Genomic DNA, 26,937 nt, shown 5'->3' with positions numbered 1-26,937 from the left:
TGTGGGAGGGGGCATTACATAATGTGATTCCACGATTTCACACACTTCCATCTTAAAAGAATTACGAAGACTAAGTTCTCTTGGGGATTACTTCCTGGATATCCCCCCTCCATGTGATCCTCCAGAGTTAGGTCAATTTTATGCCGATTTTATGGGTGAGGGGATGGGAATCACAGCAGACACCTACAGCACTCCGATCCATAGCCAGCCCCTTCTGAAGGCTGGGAATTAAGGCTTGTCCATTCAGACATACCACAGGACACATGCGCATTCATACGGAGGAGGGGCACTCAAAGAACAACAGCCCCCGCGGGACGTCTCTTTTGTGACGGCTCACGCGGGGAGCACAAATTTAGGTGAACCCCGGACTATGACCCGTATTACATAGGCTCGAATAGAAGTGTTTTGGTGCGCGAGCTGGGGCCAGGGCTTTGGAAAAATCACCCACCCATCCCACTCTCTAGATGCTCGACACCCCACACCTCCTGAGGCCAGTGCTGGACACAAAGGCGCGGCACTTTTTTCACGTACATGGGGGCCCGTGCGCCTGTTGAGTCCAACTGCAGAAGTTGCAAGAGCTGTGCAGTCAGAATGTCTGGGCACTAAAACTCCCTTGCTGTGTTCTAATAAGCTACAGAACACAGGAAATCAACTCCTGTACCATACGGCGCCTTGTGCAGAACAGTCGTTTTGTACTGCCAGGCCAGCATATTTACACAGCACGCATCTGCCAGGCAACGCACATGTTCCTCTGTTCTTCGAAGGTGTCACACTCCCCTCGGAGGCTGCTGTAACTGGCCATTAGCTCACCGAGGGTTCACTCCAGTTCCCAAGAAAAAGACCAAAAAAACCAAAGAACTGCTTGGCCAGCATGAAATTCCCAGAGGCATTTCTGCAAGTTTTTCTGAAGTTAATTATGTTTACTTTTTCTAAAATTTTATGAATAACTATAAAAATCCAGATAAATATTACACCAAATTTTATACATATAAAAAACCATGTATATTGTAAATTGACTGACTCCTATGGTTACACTTTGACTGTGCAAATCCAAGAAAGCAGTCTGCAGACACAAAAGGGATTAACAGGTTATGGCTGGAAGTTGAAGGTTACGAAGGTAAATCCAGGCCTGCTGTTCAGCCACGAGGCGGACGCCACCATGACAGACCGGCTATGGCTAATCCCCCACCTCGCGACACTTGCTTGGACAGACCCCCACTGAAGATCTACCTACCAAGCTCCATCCTGCTCCCAGCAGGTCCTATAAAGCCCAGAGATGTCTGCTTGAGAGCTATTGCCACACAAGTACGCATACGCAAGCACACATACAGGCACACAATCACTTTGTTTTCATATCTTTGTAGGGACTCTCCATTCATTTCTATGAGCAAAATTCTAATCCCAACTATGACTACCTTAACTCCTACCCAGCCCTAACCTTAACCATAAGTAACCAAATACAGGCTAGATCCTTTCTCTAAGTCTGTCTTTGAGCTGAATTTGTAGGCAAGTTGGAAAACTAATACCGTCCACAATAATAAAACAAACAGTAATAATAAAAGTAACTACACATGGCACTGTATTGTACCTCAAGTCAACGAATCACTGAAGCCATGCATATTTTCACGAATGTCACAAAGTAGTGTGTGCATTCATAACTTAAACCAAATTTCAGACTTTATGGCAGTCCGTTCGTAAGTACGAGTTGTCTGTAAGTCGGACATTCTTAACCCAGGGACTGTCTGCATGAGACACTGGGCGGCGTTTTTTTTTTTTTTTGCATTCAGTGATTTTTACAAAACTGAGTGGGGACCAGAAAAATGTACCCACAATGTGATATAAAAAAACCTGTTATTTTTATCCCCACAATGTAATACATACATAGGCACGCACACACACAAAGATGACACTTGTTTTAATTGTTTTTTTAATTCTCATGACACTTTACCAGGGTTTACGAGAGACAAAGCCTGGTGGTTCATATATACAGTGATGCATAAAATTCAGTATGTTGACCATTTCATAAAAAAATTATTAGAAGATGACGTGAAAATCACACACCCACACCAGAGCATTTGATCTCTCCAGAAAAACAACACAGTAAATATTCATACACACCCCAAATGTTCCTTATTATCTCACTGTGCTCCAAAACAACATGCACTCCGTGACCATCAAACTCCATGTTTAAAGCTAACGGAAACAGCCCAGCTTGCTAAATTCTGTACTCCACAACAATATTTCCCCAAGTTTTACTTCAATGGCAAAACATTTAAGACCAGATACTGGGCAAAAAAGCCAGCCTCCAATTACAACAGATATGTACGATTGGGTCCCATGACAAAACACGTTTTGATGGTTCATTTTTGATTATACGGTTTCATTATTACTGAAAACTAGACTGCCTATAACCCTCACCATTTACCAGGCTTAATAAACTAATGCCCCTTCTCACACAGAGAATGTAATTCATCTAAAACACGGCAAAGACAAAGAGAAAAGGAATGAATACAATTATAATTTTAATTATAGTTAAAAATACCTAAAAAGGCTTAAGGAGATAAGTTTTATAGACATCTGCTTATGGGGAGGTACACATTCACACACATACACACACAAAAAAAATAAAATATTCTGTGAGACATAGTAATTTGTAAGTAAAGCAAACAGGGCAAATGGGTGAGAATTGAATTGAAATCACCTCGCAGGAGTAAGTAATTTCTTTTCTTCGCACCCATATGAAGCTGTGAGTGATCACAGCTACAGGGGCCTGAGTGGTGAGGGGCCATCAGCCCCCCGAACCCTATCCACATCCCTGGGGTACGAACAGAGCAGAAACCTTTTAACAAAGACACCGCCGCCTGGCCAGACACCGCCATAGCCAGTGGCGACATGGGGCCTGTTGCAATTCAATGTTGTGATGATCCACAGACGCTTGTTTTTGAAATGTCAACGCCTGAGCTTTGACGCATGAGGGGTAGGGGACCAGGGTTAGCAGGTGAGCAGGAGGTAGCCATATCAGGGTGGCTCTTAAGACTTTCTTTACAAAGTATCAGCAGATGCGAAGGGGATGGAAAAAAAAAATGTGAGAAACAGATAAAACACCAATCAAACTGACGCAACCACTATACAGAAACGTCATGTGGTATCATCAACCCATGACTACGGAGTGCATTGAAGGACAAGCTTCCCCATCAAGAGAGAAGGTCTGTCATTAAGGTCACATACACCTAACAGCACCTTCTGATGATGTCTGGGACTCGTTACCTCGTCTCATTTCAGATCATCAACAAAAATAGGAACATTTCAAAAATATCTAATGGTGTCTGATGTTTCTGTGACAGATAAGCAGCACTTCATAAAAAGATATAAGCTGCAAAAAAGAAATATGGCTGGGCATCACAGCCATGATCTCTCTGTCATATGTAGGCACAACACACACACTTTATCTATAAAAGCATGATGTTTAAACCGGAAGGGGAGAGGGGGGCCAGGCAATACCCACAAAAACCAGATCAAAACCTCTATGACCATGTTTGCTCAGGTACGTAAAAATAATGTCTGCAAGTGGAAGATCAGGACAATGCACCGTCTTCCTGCACCCTTCAGGTAAGCTGGAGCTGCATGAGAAGGTCGATTTCCCCGATCGCACACCTCTCACGTGCCATTGGAGCTCCTTGGACCATTCACACCACTCGTTATATTAAGATCCCCAGGATGAAGGACCTTGTCAGACTTGCCACTCCTTGTGTTTCTCTTTTTTTCTCCATCCTTTCCTTTGCCTCCCTCCTTCGTTTCTCCCTGCATTGGTCAGAGGTTAAACTGCTGAACTCTAACCTCCTTGGCAATGATTTCTCTTCTTATCTATGGAAGATTTATTTCACAGTATGTAGTGGTCTGGATTAGCCCCTCTTTCCCAGCACAAAGCCATTATCCTAGCACCAGCGGTTCGTGTAAAAAGCTGCCTCTAAGAGGAAGCTGCTTGTACTTAATGTTCACAATGACGGTATTGTCTGACTTTGGTAACGGGGCCTGTTTTTAAGGTGTCTAGACTTTGAGCTAGCTGGTCAAGAAATGGGGGAAAATCCTATCAAGCAGCCAAGTGAAAGTTAACTAAGGTAACCCGCTGTGAACCTGATGAAGATGTCAACCGAACATATGGCAGAAATTTCTATTGTTGAGCAAGATGCCCAGCCCCCCCAACTGAAGAACGGGTGGGGGGGATTTACGAAGCCAAAAGCATGGAATAACTGCAGTCATCACTTTACTTCTGGATCAGTAAGTTTATTCTAGCTGCAAGGAGTTCCACCCCTGAAAAACTCACAATTAAAGGGGTAAGCAGATTAACGGGCATCTTTCAAGATCTGTTGAAAGAAAAAAGAAGCAAAAAAAAAAAACTAAGAAAAAAAAAATCTAAGAATCGTTTGAAAATGTTTTTTCCCTCCCGGCTGCAAGCCACAAATGGCATTACATTTCATGCTAATTTAGTAAGAAGGGGCTGATAAAGAATATAGTTCTTTCCACTGATATACCATTTAAAGTGTATCATTCCAATCATCGTCTATTTGTGTGACTCTTAAAAGTAAACCGAAGGGATCCATGTGATCATTTGTGAGCAGCCACCCGAAACACGCATTTAATTATTGCTCTCATTTTTTTATTCTACGGCACACCATCTTCAAACCAGTACAACAAAATGCCAAATTAAAAATCTAATTCAATAAATGTATTTTAAAAGACAAAACCTGAGCGCGAAATTTGGTCTTTCAAAGCTTTTAAAATTAGTTTTAGTGGGTTATTATTATACAAATCATTAATAACATTAAACGTAATTTACATCACTTCATCAACCTGTATTTTATGTCACTTTTCTACATTAACTATTAACTCTGACAGTATTTTATGGAAATAGAACCAATGCAAATGCAATGCAAAGCAAATTTTTGTCTTCACTAATTGCACCATAAGTTACAGATTCCTGCAAGATTTAGCATAGTGCACCACGATTCCTGTCAACTACACAAGGAACTGCCTTCAAAGAGTCCTCGACAAGATCATTTCTGGAAAAACCCCATAAATTAATTTGAATCAAGGATACAGACACACACAAACTGTGCCTCATTTTTTTATGACAAATGCTTGCCTTTTAGTCAGATCCACAGGGGAGTAACTTTGCTGCACTATTTTTAGAATCATGTACCAGACAATGGCCACTGAAAATCACAATGATAATTTCCAAAACGCTGATATACAATGCTGACAATCACATCTATGCCATCTATAGATGCTACACAAAAATAACAATGATAACCTAATTTTATAACTGAAGATCGGGCAAAGCATCATTAAAACAACATCTCACCTACCGCACTTTATGAGAAACAACCCCAGACATTTAGGTTTAACATTTTATATTACATCTAAAATGCTGCATGAATTTGTGGTATAAACACTAACATTTCATTCATGCATTCATCCTCAATAGCACTTATCCATGACAATGTCATTGTGAACCTAAACCTTACACCATGGAGTACTGGGCACAGGGCTCCTTCTTTTCACTCCTTAATAAATATATAAAATATCAATAACAATATTTAGGATTCCGATTGTATGTCTCATATCTATGTCATTAACATCTTCTATTAGCTTATGCAGTCGAACAGGGTAAGGTAGCGAATTTAATATAGAAATGGATGCTATGATTTTGAATTCAAAGGTCAGAAACATTCAAGTTTGCAACTGGAGAAACAGGAGACAGGAAAAAGTGTTACTTCAGGTACCAAAAAAGCCATATGTTCCTACCATCTGCTTCACACAACACCGGCACACAGGAGTAAAAGTCAATTATCTGTACAAAGACATGAAAATTGCCACCAAAATCCCTTTCTGAAGGGGTGGCACTGGTGAGGCAAGTACCACGCGACCTGGAAAAGATCTACTACACCCCAGGAGGCCAGAAGCAGGTTGGTGCTAAAACTTAAAGAAGAGGCCAGATATTTATCGAGCCTGGAGCTGCTGCCTAATGCAGACCCTGCATGGATGCATGTCTATCAACCATCGGCAAAACTGCGCTTACAGAAGCGGCATGTACAGTAAACGAGCACAACTGCAAAGGAAAACATTAATATTTCAGGTTGGACACCCTAAAGTTATCTATGAATTATGTTACTACGACCAAAAACATTGTTAGCAATGTTAGCAATTCTGTCATCAGAAATGGTCATAGTAAATTAACAATAGCTATGTTGAAACTGGAAGAACCTCTGTATAGGGCTTCCCTTCTGCCAATGAAATATGAAATAATAAATAAATAAAACAGCACACGCGTAATGAGCAAACAGTATGCTAATGCAGAGAGAGACTGCGGGACCAGCTGCATGATGTCCAGAGTCAAACGTCTATTGGGACTGATGTGCTGCAGTGAAAAGGGGCCTGCATACAAACAGAAAAGGTGCACAAAAAAACATGACCGTCATTTTACAGAAAATAATTCCTTAGAATCTGGCTAAATATCATTAACATTTTCATGAATCTCCTTTTGTGTTTCATAGTGAGTTCTTTTTTGTTGTTTGTTGTGGAAAGTAGGCCTACTGAATCTCTGGATACAAATAATCTGTAAAAGTGATACAGAATGCAGCAGTTACTGATTCAACTTCTAATGTGTAGTTAGGAAGATCTGGAGTTTTACTTAATACAAAGAGGGCAGAATGGACCACTTTTTTAATCATTTATATAATTAATTGCATATGTTGAAGCAAATAACCAAACATTCTGGCCAGCTTCATAGAGCAGGTATATAGGTATTTGTATTTGTAGTTGTATATGTGTGTGTGTGTGTGTGTGTGTGTGTGCATGAATCTGTTTATATATATGTATGCATATGTATATGTATAGGTATGTTTATCTCTTAACCTTGTTTTCATGCATTTCCTAACCACGTGTGCCCACACCATGACAAATTCCTTGTATGTGAAGCATAATTGGTGAAATAAAGCGATTCTGATTCTGTATGGAAAATTTACTATTAGACATACAGTCTTAAGAGACTCTTAGGACTTCATCCAGAGTTAACACATTAACAACTGATCAGATATAAAAAGGAAAAAAAATCATCTATGAAAATCTGCAAAGTAGCCTAATATTAAAACAAGCCAATTCCTCAAGCATCTGCCGACACAGATGAATGTAACTACTGTCACTTCCACAATGTACATAAAATATACTCCATAGAGCGTTAAATTATGTATAGAAAACCTTTAATGTGATGTGGTTGTGTGTTCCAGGGTTTAAATTCTTAAACCACTTAGCTAAAAGTGTTAACTAAGAAATTACAAAATTAATTTATGAGGTTTTGTGGATGAACCGCCATGGAGTCATTATATGCAAAATAACGCTTTGCACCACCTCACAGTCGACACTGGAAGGCAAATACCATATGTACCCAGAAGGCTGCTGGGCAGCAGGAGCCAACAACCTCAACCACCATTCATAATTTTGAGGGCAGGCATGCAACCTAATGCACAATGACGGCAGTACGCTCTAGTATGGGGGGGGTGGGGTCCCAACTAGAAAAGACATGCAAACTAGAATGGTTCCAAGCCCTCTGTTCACGCCTCGATTGGTCGCTGGCAGCCCACTGAAAACCCTGAAGGTAGGAGCAGCAGCATGCTCTCTCAACCAGGAACCAAGAAGGCAAGTGGGAAGTTGACCCAAGTTGACACTTGCTGGCTGACTGGCTAGCTAGCTAGCTAGCTAGCTGGAAATCAACTATGGAAGTCAAGAATAACTATCCTTTACAGTAAAGAGATTCATGTTTTGTCCTGTTTATTGGAAGCATTGGTGTATCTATCACTATCTAACAGATGACAGAAAAAACTGGAAAAAAAAATGTTTGTGAGGGAAGGGTGTGGCTTCTGTCATCTTCAGGGCAGAGTGTCAGGTATCGGGGGTTTATATTAGTAACTATTTTCCATACTTCCTCCTTACCTGTTTAAGGTAAAATTGCGGTGTTTTTTTATTTCACCCGAAGGAACTTGAACCCCAACCAAGATGCCAGTCTCAAGGAAATCAGACCCATTCGACTTATTCTATCGTTGACAAGTCTGCTCAAATTTGTTCTCTTCGTCTGTCCACTGACAAAGCTCCTTCATTTTCCATGTCAGAAACTGTATTCAATTAACCCCTTCCAGCCCAGTATTCCTGGGTTGAAAACCCCAATAAGCTGTACTTCTCTTGCCCAATTCTCGTGTCATGCTGTTACTTTTCTGTCTGACCAGACAATGTCTCTGACACTATCAGGAAAGTTTATGACATTCATCAAGTTTACAACATGTGCCTTCAGAAACACACCAGTGTACACGCCTCTCTGGTATACTGCTTCAGACCAGAACGGTGACCTCCCTCAAGTTCGGCATTCCTCGAACCATGCCAGCCTCTGTCCCATGCGCTTATTAGCTGGCACATCCCTTGGCCTGTTGGCCCTGTGCAGTCAATTTCCAAGGGAAGGGGAGAAAACACCTGAGGCTAGGACCCCCCACCCCCCGGCATCCGTGTTCGACCCCATCACTATTCATGAGCTTCAAGGGGGCCTGGAGAGCTTCCAGGTCACCTCATTCATGTGGCGGCCATTTGGCACTGGGCCCCGAGACGGCTACTGGCCAGAAACCAGTCTGGCTAGTACCCCCCCAAAACCCCCTCCATTGTTCCAGGGCTCGTTAGCGTGACGGACATGGGCACAGAATGCCACAGACCTCTCTTGGCACAGGGTTCTTTATAAACAGAAGAGAGCAGCCCATTGCCAGAGAACTGACAGTCTGACTGACACATACAAGAAAAAAATTAATATAATAACAATCCAATACAAAATAACATCATGTTCACTATGCCCTACCACTGTTAAACAAATTAGTGTTAGACATACTCAGATCCTTACAAAATAAAGTCACCTCATCCCAAAAAAGGTAAAATAGAAATGATACTGCTGTGGTTTGCACAAACAGCTAGGTTAGAAAAAACATTTATGCACAGAAATTACAGAGAGAACTTCCTTTGAAATGAGGAAATATGAACTTCCTTCAATGTGTTTGATAAAGAGACAGAAGCTGTGTGAGATACATACACTGTACTAAAACACCAATAACAGGCAGCCAATCTAGTGAAGGGTTTTGGCTCCAAGCTGCATTGTGAAATCACAGATGACCAATCAACAGCATCATAGCACTGCAACAGATATTCCTCAAATTCTATTTGCGCTTCTAATGTTTGTAACAGAAATATGGTCTTATTTCTATAACACTGCTCTCACATGCTACAAGACAAAATACATTTCGTGATGCTGACAGAACCTTTGGCGAGAGCAGTAGAAATACAGCCAAGAGAAGGAACATAACAGCGATTCCTTCCCCAAATCCAGCCAGCCACTGAGTTACCTGTCCGGACTCAGACACAAGCCAAGCGTAACAGAGGTAGGCTGCACGACGTTGTCTCTGCCAAGCTGATCGCTTTCTTTACGCATTACAAGTGGCACAGTACCCTCGCGTGGGAGCAGGGCCAACTGGAAGCCTGACGCATCTCGAGCTGCTAGTGACCACCAACCAGCAGGCATCTGACAGGTCTGGAGAAGGTGCTTAAACCCCATGTGGCAAAAGAAGTGCCAATTATGTTCCTGCATTCAGAAGCTCCTGAGCTCAACGGTCACAAGGACACAGCTCAATCTAAATTACTAAATGACCTAACCACTGCACAAGCACAAACACCTCCAGTGAAAGTAAGTAGTACAATGAGTTTATTTATTCATGCTTTTGAAAAATACCCGTCATTACCTGACTTCATGTGAGCAGTTCTACAATGTTACCTTAGATCCTCAGAGACTCCGGGTATTAATGCTCCTGTCAATGAAGGAAAACTGACCCACTCCACAGATGCAAGTGTCCTCCACGCCAGAAAAACATTCTTCCTAGCAAGTCCGTCTGATCACATCGTAGAATCTCATGCTATATACTTCCCCATCAAGGAAGCACCCCCCAGCATTTCAGAACAGTCCCAGAACAGTATACACTTGCCTCTAATTCCAGCGACTGATGTAGGCAGGATGCAAAACTTCCTATTGACGTTTTCTTCAGTCATTATGTTTTATTTGTAACCAGGACCATCTCCTCTCAGCTAACAGGTAAACTGAAACTTAGAGAAATTATTCCTTTTAAGGCAGTATTATTAGTGAACTTCAATCTACACTTGGAGGCATTTATACACCAGGGGTCTCATTTATCAATGTTGCGTACACACAAAAACACGTCTTCAAACGTCTTTCTGATTAAAAATGTCATTAAACGGTTCTTTGAACCCGTAGCTTAATACCGCCTAAACACGGGCATTTTTACTGTGACTAGAGGTTACAATGCTGTGTGGAGATGTATTCTCTCTCATGGTTTATACCCCAGCGGCATTCCATACATTAGCCCCTCCATTGTGCTTGGGAATTGTTTGGTAGGAACAAAAGTTCCACAGAACACAAGAGTGTGAACTCTCTTTAGCGGAGCATCTCTACCTTCCGATTGGTTGCCGCCGAACCTTTACTGTACTTTATGCTGAAAGAAGAAAAAAGCAAAACACTGCAGGGTGCAACGTATGTAAGGCTAGTGCTGATTCCACTGACTCCGTTTAAGCCAAAGACGAGTCATCTGCCTTTGATAATTTAATTTGCAATATCAAAGACTACGTCTTGTCACCTCTTTCCAAATATCTGCGATTGTCACGAGTTACGCTACAGGTGAATAAGGTGTCAGACATTTGCATGCATGGATCAACTTATAAAAGGCGTTCTTGCTAATGCATATGTAAACAGAAAGATTAAAAGCTTTAATGGACCATAAAGATTATTTTTAATATTTTGATTACCATTTGCACTATGTATAATGTCTTTGCACTTAGTCGGTTTTACATTAAATGTATTGTAGCGCCGGCAGGGCGTGAATGTCCCAGCATGCCCCGCGTGTTATTGTAAATAGGCCTCATTGTAATGTTGCATTGTTAAAGTTAATAATTTGTGGCTTTGTACATTTCTGGCTTTGTACATTTACCCGTGTCTTGTGTGAACTCTGTTCCATCCTCGCCTGTCTCTAGTTATTGTGTAAATTACCCACCGTGTGTGTGTTTGAGCGGGTTTACCTATCCTTATGGGGACGTAATGTCCCCATAACGTGATAAATATCTGTTTTTTTTCCCGGTTTCCTGGTCCCCATAAGGGAAAACTGTATTTTATAAAAATCGGTGACTGCTATGAAAAAACTAAAAATGCAAACCTAAAATATTTTGTTAGGTTACTTATGATTATGGTTAGGGCAGGGTAGGGGTTAAAATTGTCATAGTTAGCGTTAGCATTTTTCCCATTGAAATGAACGAGCGGTCCCCATAAGGATATGTTTCCCCTACATGTGTGTGTGTATGTGCGTGTGCATCTTCCAGTGTCTATCTTCCCCGATTTTGTACTCTGTTCGGTTCTAGTAGTTGCCAGCAACAGTCCTGTTGAGGATTACAATAAAGAGTTACAATAAAAATGTTCTGCCTCGGCAATCAAGTTTCCTCGTTCTTCGTTGCTCTCGCAATGCCTCGGTCCACCCAGCGCTACAGTATGTTTCCCTATGCTGTAGTTGAACAGAAAAACGTAAAAACTACATTTGCGGCGATGTCCAATTTTCCATGTATAATCGGGTTAATCACCTGCACTGGCACTGCGATACAGGCACCGCAAATCAAATCAAACTTTATCAAACTCACGACAGTATAGTATACAGAAGTAAATGCAGACAATGAAATTGGTGCTACTTAAGCTAGTTTTGTCAACTGAAAGTCATTTCATTCGATATGCACAAGTTATCTGATGCCAACATGACATTGACATTACGATTCATTCATTCATACGATTCATTATGCACAGATGGATCCAGCTGATGAAGAGCACAAGATGGCAACAAAAGGGACAGCCTGTAGGCTAGCATTCAGTTTCTCTGCAGCAGCCGTGTAAAATACTGATTGTGCAATGGTCTTCTCTTGTAGATTAATAGCAACACAACTCCTTTTAAAAGTATTTATGTGGCAGTGATGTTAGTCAGGCATTACTAACCAGAAAACTCTTGTGCAGAAAACTTAAGGTCCGAATGTTGCCTTTAATTTCATCATTCTGAGGTACCTTAACACTTACTATGACCAACACATCCTCTGAACATGCTTATTTTCACAACAGAAAACTACATGCTACAAATTCTCCTGTTCCTGATGCTTTGTACAGTCACATATTGTCCGAAGATGGGCATTATGTGACTTGCTCAAAGAAAAATAAAGAAAATCTCATCCATTAAACATTAGAATTCCTTTTTTCACACAGAAAATGGGAAAATGTGTTTGTTTCTGAAATTAGTGTCTCGGTTTTCCTTAATAAACACTTCAGGAGAAAACAGCAGCCCTGTTACTGTTACTATCTGCAAATTGTCAACGTCTGTCAAACACTGCAAAGCGTGGTACTGGAAAGTAAACTTCCTCCAGATACCTTTCACTCAGCACATTGGTTGCTAACGGAGCTTTGATGATTACTCAATTAAACTCAATTATTCAATTATTAAAAAGCATCGATTAAAACTTTCCTTCTCAAATATTTGGCAATTTGGCAGAAGGAAGATGGCAAAGAGTGAAAGCATCAGTTGTGTGGAAGCACTTCACATTAATACTGAATGAAAATGCAGTTGTCTGTCAACATTGCAAAGCATAATTTAAATATCACCACAGCTCAATTGCAATGCCTTAAAAGAAGATACTCAGGTTTGAAGGACAAAATAGACAGGTTAGCCATAGATATGTGCTATTTAGCCTCTCAGAGTAGCATAGTCTTTGTCATGACTTTGACATACCATTTTGTTTAACTTACTTTCTACGTTTCTTGTACATCAGATTAATCACTGCCAAAATTAAGATTAGACCCACTGCTTAGCCTCATCATCTTATATAATATAACATAATAGGCATACAATAGTGGTGTAAAGGTTCTGAAATGGAAACCGAAACAACAATACTAATGTTCATCTCGTGATGTGATTCCCCTCCAAGTTCATTAATTAATAACCCTCTGCCACCACTGCAGGTGCATGCTGTTCATCTCTCGTTACATTTCTAAGTTACAAAACTGATTTTTAATTTCATAATTAACACTGTAAGGCATGTAAATCATAACATTATTATTCTATTTAAAGTTAGGGTAAGCTGTGTTATTTTGTAAATATTACACACTACACCTATTCCATTGTCTTCCAGCTGCATGAGTCGCGGGACTGTTTTAGTGTAATCATGATGGAGTGATCATGCCTACAGTACAAGCTAGGCCAGTCTTATTAGCTCAAAATGGATGATTACCCTTTTTAGTGTAACAAATTGTTGGTGATCAATAAACCCAGAAATTTTTCCCTATTTTTATTCTTTCTTTTTTGTTTCTTCACTCACATCTAAATCATTGACAATTTTCAGAGATTTTCTCAATTTGAAGAACCTCTCTCTTGTTATGTTGTTTTTTTATTAACTCCATCTGCAACATCTCGTTTTGGACAGGTCATTTTAACAAATATATATATATGGGGTTTTTGGTGCTTGACATTATTAGTAACAGCTAATTTTCAACAATAATGATTTGAAATCTAAAACACAAATGATACAAATCAAAGCAACAACAAGGTAAACAAAACAACAGCAATAGCTTTAACATTAAAAAAATACATCTACTAAACAAATACTGGCAACAAAACTCCCATGCACTGAATATATGCTTTTACACATTATCCCCTACACACGACTGGTAAATGTGGTTCATGTATCTTTTTCCATCAATTCCATCCAGCAATTAATTTTTAAAAATCACCATTTGCAAGCTAGACATCTGCACCAAAATGGCAAGGTTTCGGGCAACAAGCAAAGCTTTGCCTGCAGTTATACCAAAGGGGCAGAAATTAATGATGCTACCGTAGCATACGTTTCCAGTTACGCCACTTAGAATTACTCACACACCGCCCCCATGTTCCCCACCACACTGTCAGCCTTTCACCAGCAACAAAAAAAAAAAAAAAAAAACTGCCGTCGCTCACAGGACATCACAAGACAAACAAGGCCGCAGCACTTCAGAAGGTCATTTACATCTGTATATAAAGCGTGGGACAATATCTGCAATGTAAAGTAAAACCAAAACTTGAGAAATATACTTCATTCACTGTTTACTTTGAAATAACAGAAAACTTTTTGTAAAGTTAAGGTTTGGGGCCTTATATGCCTCACAAGCTGAACGTTGTTGCCTTCAGCCAAATCCTGCAAATCACCTTAGAGCATCATTGAGTTTTGGCAAAGTACATCACTACTGTAGGGCCAGCAAACACAGTGTGAAATGCATTTATGCATCTCACTACACTGGCGTGAGACAAGTGAACTGGTTAAAGAGGATATGCTAACCCTGTAATATTGTTACCCTGTTGCTAAGAAATCCTTCAGCAATCTTTGCTATGGATGGGTGGTATGGCATATTTGGCAATGAAAGAAAAAAAAAAATCACAAAATATAGTCCCCTGGAAGAAAATGTGACTATTCGGGTTCGAATAGAATATATGAAAACTGACACACACTTAATTTTATCAGAATCAGAGCAAAACAAACTAAAGCACCTGCAACAGCATCAGATGATACAAATGACAAATGGATTCATTAGCAAAGAACATACTTTGAAAAATGAAATGCTAAACGCGAAACACACTCATGCTTAATTAGAATTTTTAGCATACAGTATACATTTTCAAATTTAAAAAGAGCTAAAAATATCTTGCCTTTAACTTCTAACACCAGCACATTCAGGAAAAGGGCAATCAACTGATCTTCCGTGCTGCAAATATCAAACAGCCAGGAAACATCACAGCAGTTGATTTATATTTACAAGATCAAATAAATATCAGGATGCGGTAGTCAGATACGATAGTTTAATGGTTGCACAATATCCTTTCGAATTGATAGTTACATATGCATGGCCAGCAGCCTTCAGAACAGCAGATAAAAGGCACAACTTGATATGCTGATCATGTCACATACAGGCAAGTCCAACACACATCAGCTTTATGTTCACAGCTGTGGAGAGCCCTTCCAGCACCATTTCAGCTCCAGCTGGAGGACTCTGATCACTTTAAGTCGAACTTTCTCTCAAAAAGTATGTAAGATACAGTTGTGGCATCATTAACACATTGAGATAAAATGTTTTTGCATGAATAATATTAGGTCTCAGAGTGCAAAAGTAACCAATTACCCAACCCCAAAATCCCATATAGAGGAAAGGCCTCAGCCTTTCAATATTCATGGCATGTCTACATCTGCGTACTGTATTCAACAGAGCTAAAAAAGGAAAATGTTGCTGGCCCTAGGGCCAATGCCATTTTACTCTTAATGTCAGAGGCTGCTTGTTATACAGCATATCAAAAATCACAGATCAGAAGCTGGGTTGTCATTTAAATAATAAACTACCACAGAAACTACATATTCAAAAAACTGGGTAGGCTCATTCGAAGGTTAGCACATATTTGTGATACTGGTAAACAGTTTTGCAACACTGCTGCACCCATTATATGAAGTAGCCCTGGAAAAATGTTATATTACCACAATTCCGAAAACCCCAAGTAATCTGGAAAAGGACTACTTGAGGTTTGGACTTGGATGTTGTAATTTACACAAACATACAAGCATTCAGTTCTCCAGAGTCCAGGTTCGAGTGTAATAGGCCCAAATTAAACAAGCCACACTGAAGTAAACGTAAAGTTTAATCAAGACAACTAAATACAATTTGACAAGACGTGTAGAAAGAAACATACAGTTTTACAAGTTCAGTGAGCTCAATTTTTTTTCCTGTCACTAGAGGAAAATGTCAGCATATAAAAGGCCAATTAAAGTTCTTTGATACCTCACCCTGAATAACCTGTTAATCAAGGTGCAAATTCACCTTTTATTACTGATAATTAAGACTGCCGCAATACAGGTATAGTTCTTCCATCCACCCATCATTATTCTCAAATTAAGGGGTGGCAAGATCAGCCTTGACTTCTTCGAATGAAATACACTTTGAAGGGACACATCTGAACCCAAAATCCAAGTGACGACTTATTAACAGGGGAATCTCCAGAAAACAGCCATTCCTGCCATACAAAGAGGAAACCTTTTGGCATATGAGCATCAGACATTAACATATTATGAAAGGCACAAGACTTAGCTGAGTGCATACACAGGTTCTGATGACAATACCTTATGCAAGCAAACCCAGCAGCGGCAGGGTCTGAAAAACTTAGTGTAGATCAAATTCCCTAAATCACGTTGACTCCATTAGCAAATTGCTAAATACAGGTATCCCCCATTTTATGTCACTTTGCTTTTTTTGAGAGAACTACATTAGCACCTGGTAGCCAAAAGAATTTTCCCTTTTACAGAAAAAGGAGAAATTCAAAAATAGGTTTCAGCATTTATCCGTGAGCCAGTTAAAGATACACAGTAAAAATTTACCCAGTTTATATTATGGATTGAGCAACCTACCAATTAATCTGACGATTCATTGACTAATCATGTGTATATAATATAGCATAATATAATATATAATTTAGCATGAGGCAGGAACTAACCAAGTATTGCAAGATGCATGCTCAGTTAAAATATGACCACTTTAGCCATTCAGTTAAGTTTCATGTTTTTGGACAGAGGGTGAAATCCGGTGGACCGCCAAAAAGCCACGCACACACACGGTGAACATGCAAAATCCAGACACACACACCGGCAGTGTGTGGCAACAGCGATACACATTGCACCAACTGTGTCTCCCTTGGCTTGTGCGAAGAGCTATTTTAATATAGACATGGCATTTCATGCACATGGAACTGTCACATCACAAGAACCGCAATAGTCTGCTGGGTTCAAAACATGAGTAAGTTATGCTAAAACATTTTTACTCAGTTACTGGAAACAGAATTTTGCAAGCTTTGTAATTTTAATGATGGTTTTTCACAATTATCTATCATAAATGTTAAAAAAATTAAATTAAAAGTTTATAGTTTACCATCGTTGCTTTTGCATGATCTCTGCATTATACACTCCAAGTCATTCATTATGATTCTCGTCCTTGCTGGTGGATTCACTCAGACTGTGTGGTACGTTTACGAGAAATGAAACAAAACTGAGTGAAGAGGACAAAAGCAAATAAGAACAGGTCTCGAAAAAACATGCATCTTCTGGTGTATGGAAATCTTTTCTATGCCACAGACACAATATTGAGAAAGAGCATGTAAAGTACTGAATTGTGTCTGTTAGAATAACTCACCATCAACGTATCTGACAGGCTCTATTGATAGATAAGTACCATTTGTCTATATAAACTGCTTATAAAAAAATTAAGGGAACACTTTATTATCACAATATAACACTGTGAAACATTAGGGATATCAATCTGTCCAGTTAGGAAGTATGAGCAATTATGAATCAATTCCACTTGTTTTGGTGCAAATGAAAGCAAGAAAAAAGTGACCGGGAGAGACAACAGCAAGAAAACTCCCCAAAAGGGAATGGTTTGCAGGTGGTGACCACAGATTATTTCTCTCCTTATCCTTCCTCACAGATTTTTCTATAGTTTTGCATTTTACTAGTGCCTTGTCACTACTGGTAGCATGAGGCGGTACCTGCAGCCCATTTAGGTTGCATAGGTAGTGCAGATCCTCCGGGATGGCACATCCATATATGCCATCGCATGAAGGTTTTTTGTGTCTCCCAGCGCATACTGAAGAGCGTGGAGGAGATACCAGGACACAGGCCTTTACATGAGCAGAGCTGGACAGGGCTGTAGAAGGGCAACAACCCAGCAGCAAGACCACTGTCAGCTTCTTTGTGTGAGGAGGAACAGGAGGAGCACTGCCAGAGCCCTACAAAACAGCCCCCTACACTGAGACTCATATTTTAATATTTGGAAAGTGTAAATTAGGACTTTGCCATCTTGTTCATTTAAGCCCCTGGAGGATGGGCTGCCCCTTAGATTCTGGTTCCTCCCAAGGTTTCTTCCTTCTAGGTAGTTTTTCCTTGCCAGTATCACCTCTGGCTTGCTCACTGGGGGATTTTGGGCAGGGATAATGTAAAGCACTTCGAGACAACGTCATGTTGTGAAAATGTGCTATACAAATTAAATTGGAATTGATTTGAATTGAAACCTCCAGCGGGCCACTCGTGTGTACGTTTCTGACCAAACTGTCAGAAACGGACTCCATGAGGATGGTGTGAGGGTGACGTCTCTAGCGGGACCTGTACTCACTGCCCAGCACCGTGCAGCTCGGTTGGCATTCGCCAGAAAACACAACAATTGGCAGGTTCACCTTTGGTGTCCCGTTGTCTTCGTAGATTAGAGCAGGCTCACACTGAGCACATGTGACAGACATGAAAGAGTCTGGAGATGCCGTGGTGAATGTTATGCTGCCTGCAACATCATCCAGCATGATCGGTTTGGCGGGGGGTCAGTAATGGTCTGAGGAGACATATCCTTTGAGGGTCACACAGACCCTCTACTAGCCAACAGTACCCTGACTGCTGTTAGGTACCTAGATGAGATCCTCAGACCCACTGCCACACCTTACACTGGTGCAGTGGCCCCTGGGTTCCTCCCGGTGCAGGACAATGCTCAGCCTCATGTGGTGAGAGTGTGCAAGCGGTTCCTGGATAACGAGGGTCTGTATGCTATTGACTGGCCCCTACGTTCCCTAGACCTGAATCTAACAGAGAACCTCTATAACATTATGTATCAGTGCATCCAAAGCCACCAAGCAGCGCCACAGAATGTCCAGGAGCTCACTGATGCCCTGATCTGGGTCTGGGAGGAGATGCCCCAGGACACCATCCACTGCCTCATCAGGAGCATGCCCAGATGTTGTCAGAAGTGCATTCAGGCATGTGAGGGCCATACACATTACTGAGCCACATTATGAGTGGTTGGATCAGTCTGTGATTTCTGTTTTTTACTTTGATTTTCCGTGTGAATTTGAATCCAGCCCTCAGTGGGTTAATGATTTTGGTTTCTATTGACTGTGCTTATGTCATTTTATTCTCAATGACTATCAATTAAGATTTTCAACTTTATTTTGTTCTTCGAGATTGGATGTGTGATTTAAATGTTACCTTAATTGTTTTGAGCAGTGTAGTTAATTTTCAACTCCTAAATATTGCAATAACTTAAAATATCTCAATGTGAACTTTTCCCAATATCGTTCAGCCCTAAGATGATGTGGCTAAGTGATGGGGGTAACCTTCGTTTTAGCAGCAATTACTATACAGAATCGTAGAAAGTAAATGAATAATTTAAGTCAACGTGATGACAAAGACAGGCCAGGTTACACCGTGAGGCTAAATGGCACATATCTCACATTATTTAGTGAGTCTGTCAAAATCAAATGTCTTCTTTTAAGAAATATTTGCATTGCAGTCCTTCTGTGGTGACACTTAAGTTCTGCTTTGCAATACTGACGGACGACTGCATTTTCATTCACTTTTAATGTGAAGTGCCTCCACAGAAATGATGCTTTTTATTTGGACTTCCTTCCACCATACTGCTGAGTAATCGAGAAGGAAATTTTTAAACTGATGCGTTTTAATAAAACGGTAGTCGTGTTTAATCAGTGTACGTTTATCATTATTTAGGTTATACCATATAGCCTAGGTGTATAGTGGGCTATGCTATCTAGGTCTGTGCAAGTACACTCTATGATGTTCTCACAATGACAAACTCACCTAATGATGCATTTCTCAGAACGTATCCCAGGCATTAAGCAAAGCAACCTGTATTGATTCAGGTAAGTGAAACTACAATGTACATATTATATTTTATAGAAGCTGTGTATTTATCATAAGATTCCTATTTTTTTACTATATGTTTGTGTTATTTGGCATCATGTTGCATGTTATTTTTTAAGTCTGAGGACACCCAAGTTTTTATCTCATATAAATTAATGGTAATTGCTTCTTCACTTTATCCCATTTTGGCTTACGGAAGTTTTCATAGGAACGCTCTACTTTCAGATAGTGTGGTAAACCTGCATTCAGCACCGTATAAATATGTTCAAGGTCAACACAATCAGCACATGCATTAACAACAGTTTTTCTGTAGCTAGTTCCAACAAGTTGAGAAGGTGAAGCCACATTCTCAACACATCACAGGCCTCTCCAAAATTGTGCATTTATCTTTTTAGGCTTTTAAAAGATACTTCAAAACATCAATGTGGAAGATGAGTCAAAAGATGCCTAAATTTTCGGAAGGTTTTACAGACCGGAGAGGTACCGTCCAAGACGACTTCACCTCATTAGCGCAGAACTTATGTGTTAATATGAATAAAGTTCTATGGTTTTCAGTACCTTTTAGCACACCACCTATAAACATAAACAATTGCACACTAGGAAAATACAACATTACCATTTTAGAACCTTGCGATTTAATACTATGTCTTATCAAAAGTGAAAAAGTGATGTCGGAAGGGGGGAGGTTAAGACGATCACAAGGGCCTCTGAGCAAAAAGGGCCCTAAAACGGCCTGGAACATAACTGGATTGGGCTGAGTTGGGGATCCAGTCAGATATGCTTCCATCTCTAGCAGTGCAACTATTTATCAACCCTCTACCACCTTGAGAAGAGAATTTTCATTATATTAACGTCCCACAATTAGCCTTTTTAAAGCATTCTTATTTTGAGATATTTTCAGATGCTTTCTGATCATTTCCAGTTTTCAGGCCATAGCTTTCCAAAAACCCTTGAAACTGTAAAAACTACCCACTGGGAATCAAACAGGAGGTTGCTCAGTATTAGCTGTGGTCTGTACACCAGAAAACAAAAATAAAGTGCTACTTCAGTATTCAGGAAATCCATACATAAATATGCAATCTATTTCTACTACTGTGAATGTGAGGAATAGTACATGAAGATCTTGAATTTTCCAGGTTCCTTACCTACACATACCAAAGATGATCTACCTTAAAATCATTGGGTTAACCAAATCCCCCTTTAAGTTCTTACACTTTACCGTACGGCTGGTTTAAAGGAATGCACTACAGCTTTGAGCAAACAAATATAGAACAACTATCACTCCCAGTACTGCAGTTTTAGTATAGATATCTATCATTTTAACTCCTACAGCTTAATTAATAAATACACGGTACATTTCTTCACATAAGTATAACAAGGAAGCTTACAAAAGTACTGGCAGAACACAAGTAGGTAGCACATTTTCACTATCACAGAATGGGGAACTACAGCAAGTTATTTTTCCCTATATTACAGGTACTAAAAGGCGCTTGCATGAAACTAAGAGCAGTACACAATGCTGAAAGGCACAGAGCTTAATGAATGGCACACCCACAGATTGACAGTGTTGTGAGTGTGGGAATGAGGAAAAACAGTCTCTAGCATCTCCAGGATATTCTTGAGATTTAGAGCACATATTCCAAGATGGAAGCAACCCTAAGCAACCAGTTAAGGCACTTTTATTTAAATACAGAGTTTTTCTTCCTTCCTGCCTCCTCATTCCAACACAAAACACACACTAATACAAAAATAGAATCTCCCAAGTCATTATACATATATTTTACATACACAAGTGACAGCACCAAATGAGAAATTTAGATGCAAATACTCAGAAATATACTTCAATAGCTCATGTTTATTTGCTGATAAAGATCAATAATGAAGCCAGTGAAATCATTAAGAAATGCAAACCCCTAAAACTTTACTCTGTTATGCAAAGGGTCAAGCAACATAGGTGAACTAATATAATCATTCAGTGTTTGCTTTCAGCTAAGCTCACATTTAAATAGTTGCAGACCATTAGCAAAAACAATGCACGTTTTCAAGCATGGATCATATGCTCATGTGGAGCTCAGCAAACGGAACAAAATACAAAATGATCCTAAACTGTGAACTGTGTTAAGAAATACTGTAGAAATAAGGGGTACTGAAATACCTTGGCCCGATACCCCTTTTCATATAAATAGAGATACTGCAGGCAGAAGCAGTCCTTAGGACTTTTAAAATACAGATGATTAACTGACCACAGGCCTGTCATTTTGATGCACAATGACTGAACCGATACTACACAAGAGGACTTCCTGTTCAAAAGAACAAAAAAAAAAAAAAAAACCTGAGGCAAGGCTTTCTTTCTCAGGTTTAAGTGGAAGCTCACGCCCAAGTCAACCATGTTGCCTCGGCAACACCTAAATTAAGGGCATGATCCTATAGTGTTAGCAACTTAAAAGTATAAACAAAAACAGTTAAGTAGTTTATACACTAAGCATGATACATATCGGTTAACGTATCGGTACTTGCCGATATTCGATATTCTTTAAACGTCAAGATACTTGCATTGGTCTGATATGTGAGTCTTGGCAAATATTTACACTTTATCAATATTCAGACTTAGCAGCACCACAGTTAAAAGACATAATTGCTAAAATAATGGAGGAAATTACATTTAATGATTTACGATGCATCTTTACATGCTCAAGACTCTCTAACTTATTTTCCAAATAAAAATCGCAATGAACTATTACTCCTTACATGTGTACTAACTATTATAGATGGTGACTTTTAGCAAATCAAACCATCTGTACCGTACTATATTTCATAGTAATACTGCAGGGAAATACAAATGATCACAGTTAAACGGTATAATCATACTTCGCTAAGCTTTAGTAACATATCGACTCTTGTCTTAATAGCCAAAAGTAGCTTAGCTCAGAAATTCTATTTATAGTTGACATATGATAGCAGCAGTGAAATCATCTCAGGTTAGCAGTGACTATCCAATCAATGTCTGTCACACAACATTACATGAAAGGCCAACCTTTGGCAGCATACATATTACCTAAAGTGCTTAAGGGATATTGAAGCATGAACCAGCTACTATAGTTAACAATCACTGAAAGCAGGTAAAAAAAAATTGAACACACAACTGTCTGGCATTTGTGATCTTTTGGCCAAGTCTCCTACATCAACTAATATGCCCACCTGATACACCCCCAGTTTAGGAAAGTTAAATTACAGAATGTCTGCAAAACAGCACTTCGAAATAAGGCAAACAAACAAGTCACCTATGCATTTTTTTCCAATGTTTTCTGAGCATACGTACTCTACGACACGGTTCCAAGTGTTCACATATTAATACACAAATAGACCCGTCACAACTGATAAAAACTTGTGATTCACAAATGACGACTGACGTGATAAGGTGGGCGTCGTGCTAATTTATTTGAAGTTAAATGTGTAAATTGCAAATCGTGTCCTACCTTCATTTTCTGTAGCCGGACATCGCACCTGTAGAACCAGATCAAACGTCTTCCCTGGATTTTCGCTGTGGAAAAAAGAGAGGGACATTCAAAAGCCATTAAGACGACATCTGTCATTTAAAGGAAAGAAAAAGAAAAACATGCACTGGTACACACATTAAGTGTTTCTGCGTACGGATACACTGCACCGAAAACACATAAGAATCAAGCTAGCTGGTTAAGAGGCTAGCAAAGGCATTGCCTTTACCCGGTACTGACAGCATTTAACAAGTCCATCCTTCGCTGGCTGCAGGTATTTATGGGAACTGTTATGATAATAACGTTACACACAGTCGTAACTCCAGACACTTTGGAGTTTATTTTGTTATTTTAAGGCTTCCGGCCTACGTGTCGTGGTGTTTATCCAGAGCCAGCCCTGCTCAAAGTAAAATTAAAACCGGCTTCAACCTTTCCCAAGTCGCCTCAGGAAGAAAGCACTTGTCAGCGCACGTATGATCACCGACGTGTATCTCGCAGACAGACTCTCTGAGGCTTTTCACGCATTTATTTGTAGCAAATGCTGTCATGCCCAGCTAAAAGACTTACTTTATTCTGCTGTCCATGGTTACAACATCTCGGCAGCTCCCTCAAAACCGGCTCTGACCGCTGTCCGAGATCGGGAGGACAGCCAACACTGGCAAACCGTCCACGGAGGTGAAGCGCGAGTTTTTTTCAATACTTTTCGCTAGTCAGTCGCTTCCTCAATTTCAGTGCGCATTTCAGAGAGAGCCCACATGCCTCCTGCTGTCTGTATAAACGTCTGTCTTTAGATATCTAGGCTTTCTCTCGCTCTCTTTCTCGTCCTACGGATTTCTTCACTGAGCGTGAAACCAGGAAGTCCACGAGACGACAGTGTGACGTCATCGGCGCGCTCACCACTTGCTTGCATGTCCGCGGTCGATGCTCTTCACGAAGGTCGTCTTTCGCCGGCTGATGGTGGGGGTCTGGGGTCGCTCCAGACCACCACGAATGACTGCTACTAACAAGGAGCATCTTCAGAAATAAGTAATCAGTCGCTCAGTCGATGCTTACGTAACCCAGATGTGATGCAGCTGAGTCATGTGAACTGACGTCGTATACTGTAGGTGGGCTCACAATCACAAGGTGAGCCCACAAGGTGGAAGATGAAGGTGAACACTAAGAGTTATTTGTTAGATGGTGAGCTACACATGTTAAGACATTTATTATTCACATACTTGGGTAGCTCTGCTGGGAGACATAGCACTGCATAACTTGGCTAGATTGTTGTTTGCTACTACACATAACTTGAACCATAATAGAACCAGGTGAAAGAACAATGACAGAGAATTTAAGTGGAGAAGCCATCCATCCATTTTAATTTCCAGCCACTCATCCTATACTGGGTTATGAAAAGCTTGGAGCCCGACCCAGGTACCACAGGGCACAAAGCAGAGGAGTACACTGGGCAGAATGTAGAGGATGACCTAAATAAAAATGATACCTAAGAAACATGACTAGTAAATTGAAGTACCAGAGTTTGGATCCATATTTTCTACTGAACTTAATTTTAGGTGTGTCATGTCAAAGTGGGTATGTGGGCAAAGAATCCAAGTATCAGTTAAGCAAATTAAATGAAGTATGCCCTACGACTCACCACTGCAAGACTTCAAAGCTTCTGACTTAAGGCCAGAGTCATCCTGTTTTCCGTGTTGTATTAGCTGGTAATGAATAGATGGCACTGCAAATTTCCTTTTTTATTAAAAAAATAATTTTTAATGTTTGAATTGGATATTATTTCGCGTTGTCCTAAGAAGACAATGCTTCTTCTATAGGAGGTAACAGAAGATGGGATAACAAAGTCAACCATTTTTAATCGTCCATTTGCACTAGTCCCATATGCATTTAGGGAGGCAGTTATCCACAGGTAAATAATAACGTAGTTAGGCAAACTTTCTTTGACTGGCAATATGACTCGCAGATCCAATCCTGGGAAGGGACTCATAGGGGCAATGTGCCAGCCTTTTATGCACAGAGCAATTCTGGAAGTTTGTTGAGATGATGCTGCTTGTTCAAGCCACTAACTTCTCAAGAAAGTCAATTTCAGGAAAAAAAAAAACCCAAGGCATTTTTTCTTCCTGAATATCATGTTTGCACGCTGTCACTTTAATCTGCTGTTATGGTTTAAAATGAAAATATTCCACGAGAAATTGGATGATTGTATATTTGTTTATGAATGTAGCTATTTTTGCAGTTATATAAATGATACCAGCTTCACATTAGACAGTGTGGTGGCTCAGAGGGTGGTCTCACACCTGTGGACATCACCAGCCCTTGCTGTACTTGCGTGGATTTTGCACATTGATCATGTTTGTGTGTTTGTTCCAGCACTCCAAAGCCATGTGGTTTAGGTGAACTGGTGTCTCTCAATAATTCCCATCCATGGTTTTCGATGCCTTATGTCTTGTTTTTAGTGACAGGTTCCAGGCTTACTACAGCCCATACTGGATATATAGTATGGAAAACGGAAGAAAAACAAACAGAACCAAGTCATCTAAATAATTCTTTCTCCTAGGATACAACACTTCAGCCAGCATACAGCAAACAATTCAAATAAATTCAGTGAATAAATATTTATTGAACTGTTTGGTATTTGCAAACGGCCATATGGTGGTTCAGTAGATGTCTCTTTGGTTTCATGCCTTCATGGTTTTGTCTTATACTCCCGGGGGGGAGTTCCACAGTGCAGGATTTCTTGCTTAGTCGGGTAACTTGTTGGATTTAAGGTAGTCTGGTCTACGTTAGTTCACTTACATTTAGGCCAGACTACCTTAAATCCATCAAGTTATCTGGCTAAGCAAGAAATCTTGCTTCATGGAACAATCCCCTGGTCTGGAATTATGGAGTTTGCATGTAGTCCCAGTTAAGACCTACACAAACTCTGATTAGTATCATTTGATCAATCTAGCTGGACGGCAGACAGTTTTAAACAGAAATGTTTGGAGAGCATAGCTAACATTTTTAGTAGTTAATCACTGCATGTGAGCCTAAATTACATATGTGTATATTATGTAAATATATAATGCTGATTTTAAAACTGTCATTATGTTATAGCAGGGATCCTTGCAATTTCATATGGATACCTGCAGCAGGATATTCTTGTTTACAACTTAACACTAGTTAAAACACTTAAGTGTATTTATTATATTTATTTCAACTGAATTATATATTTTCATGTGTTTAATATAAATGCGTACATCATAGACATAAACATAATGCCATAGCACCCAAAGTACTCATACAGTTAATACCTAGGCGCTTAATCCAAAATCATTGAAACAGATAAGCAGACATTATAACACTATTGATGGCAGGTTAAATGTACAAAAGGAAAACAATCAAGATTCATGCAAATAGTCATACAACTTCCATCTTCGCTTTCACATATTTTAACGTCTGCTTATGTAATGTGCAGAAAGTTAAGAAAATGCGATGTCGTTTCAAGCACGGTCAATGATATTGAACTACAAGTACATGTTGTACCAGCTATAACTACATGTGACAAATAAAGAATCTTGAATCTTGA

General features: G+C 39.9%; 1 protein-coding gene across 4 annotated transcripts in view; it reads right to left on the bottom strand.

Annotated features, from left to right (window-relative positions):
• The window catches only part of dennd1b (DENN/MADD domain containing 1B), a 78,508-nt gene extending 54,262 nt beyond the window's left edge, over positions 1-24,246 (bottom strand). For all 4 annotated transcript variants that reach the window (XM_023794680.2, XM_023794682.2, XM_023794681.2 and 1 more), the window contains exons 1-2: positions 23,940-24,246; positions 23,355-23,419 (exon numbers count right to left, since the gene is read on the bottom strand). In XM_023794680.2, the coding sequence (XP_023650448.2) occupies positions 23,355-23,419; positions 23,940-23,956 (82 nt within the window). In that variant the 5' untranslated portion in view covers positions 23,957-24,246. The remainder of the gene's footprint in view (positions 1-23,354; positions 23,420-23,939) is intronic.
• Between the last annotated feature and the right edge of the window lie 2,691 nt (positions 24,247-26,937).

This window comes from Paramormyrops kingsleyae, chromosome 15 (genome assembly GCF_048594095.1).
Source record: "Paramormyrops kingsleyae isolate MSU_618 chromosome 15, PKINGS_0.4, whole genome shotgun sequence".
NCBI lineage: Eukaryota > Metazoa > Chordata > Actinopteri > Osteoglossiformes > Mormyridae > Paramormyrops > Paramormyrops kingsleyae.
The sequence above is the reverse complement of the archived record's forward strand: the minus strand, read 5'-3'. Positions and strand labels throughout refer to the sequence as shown.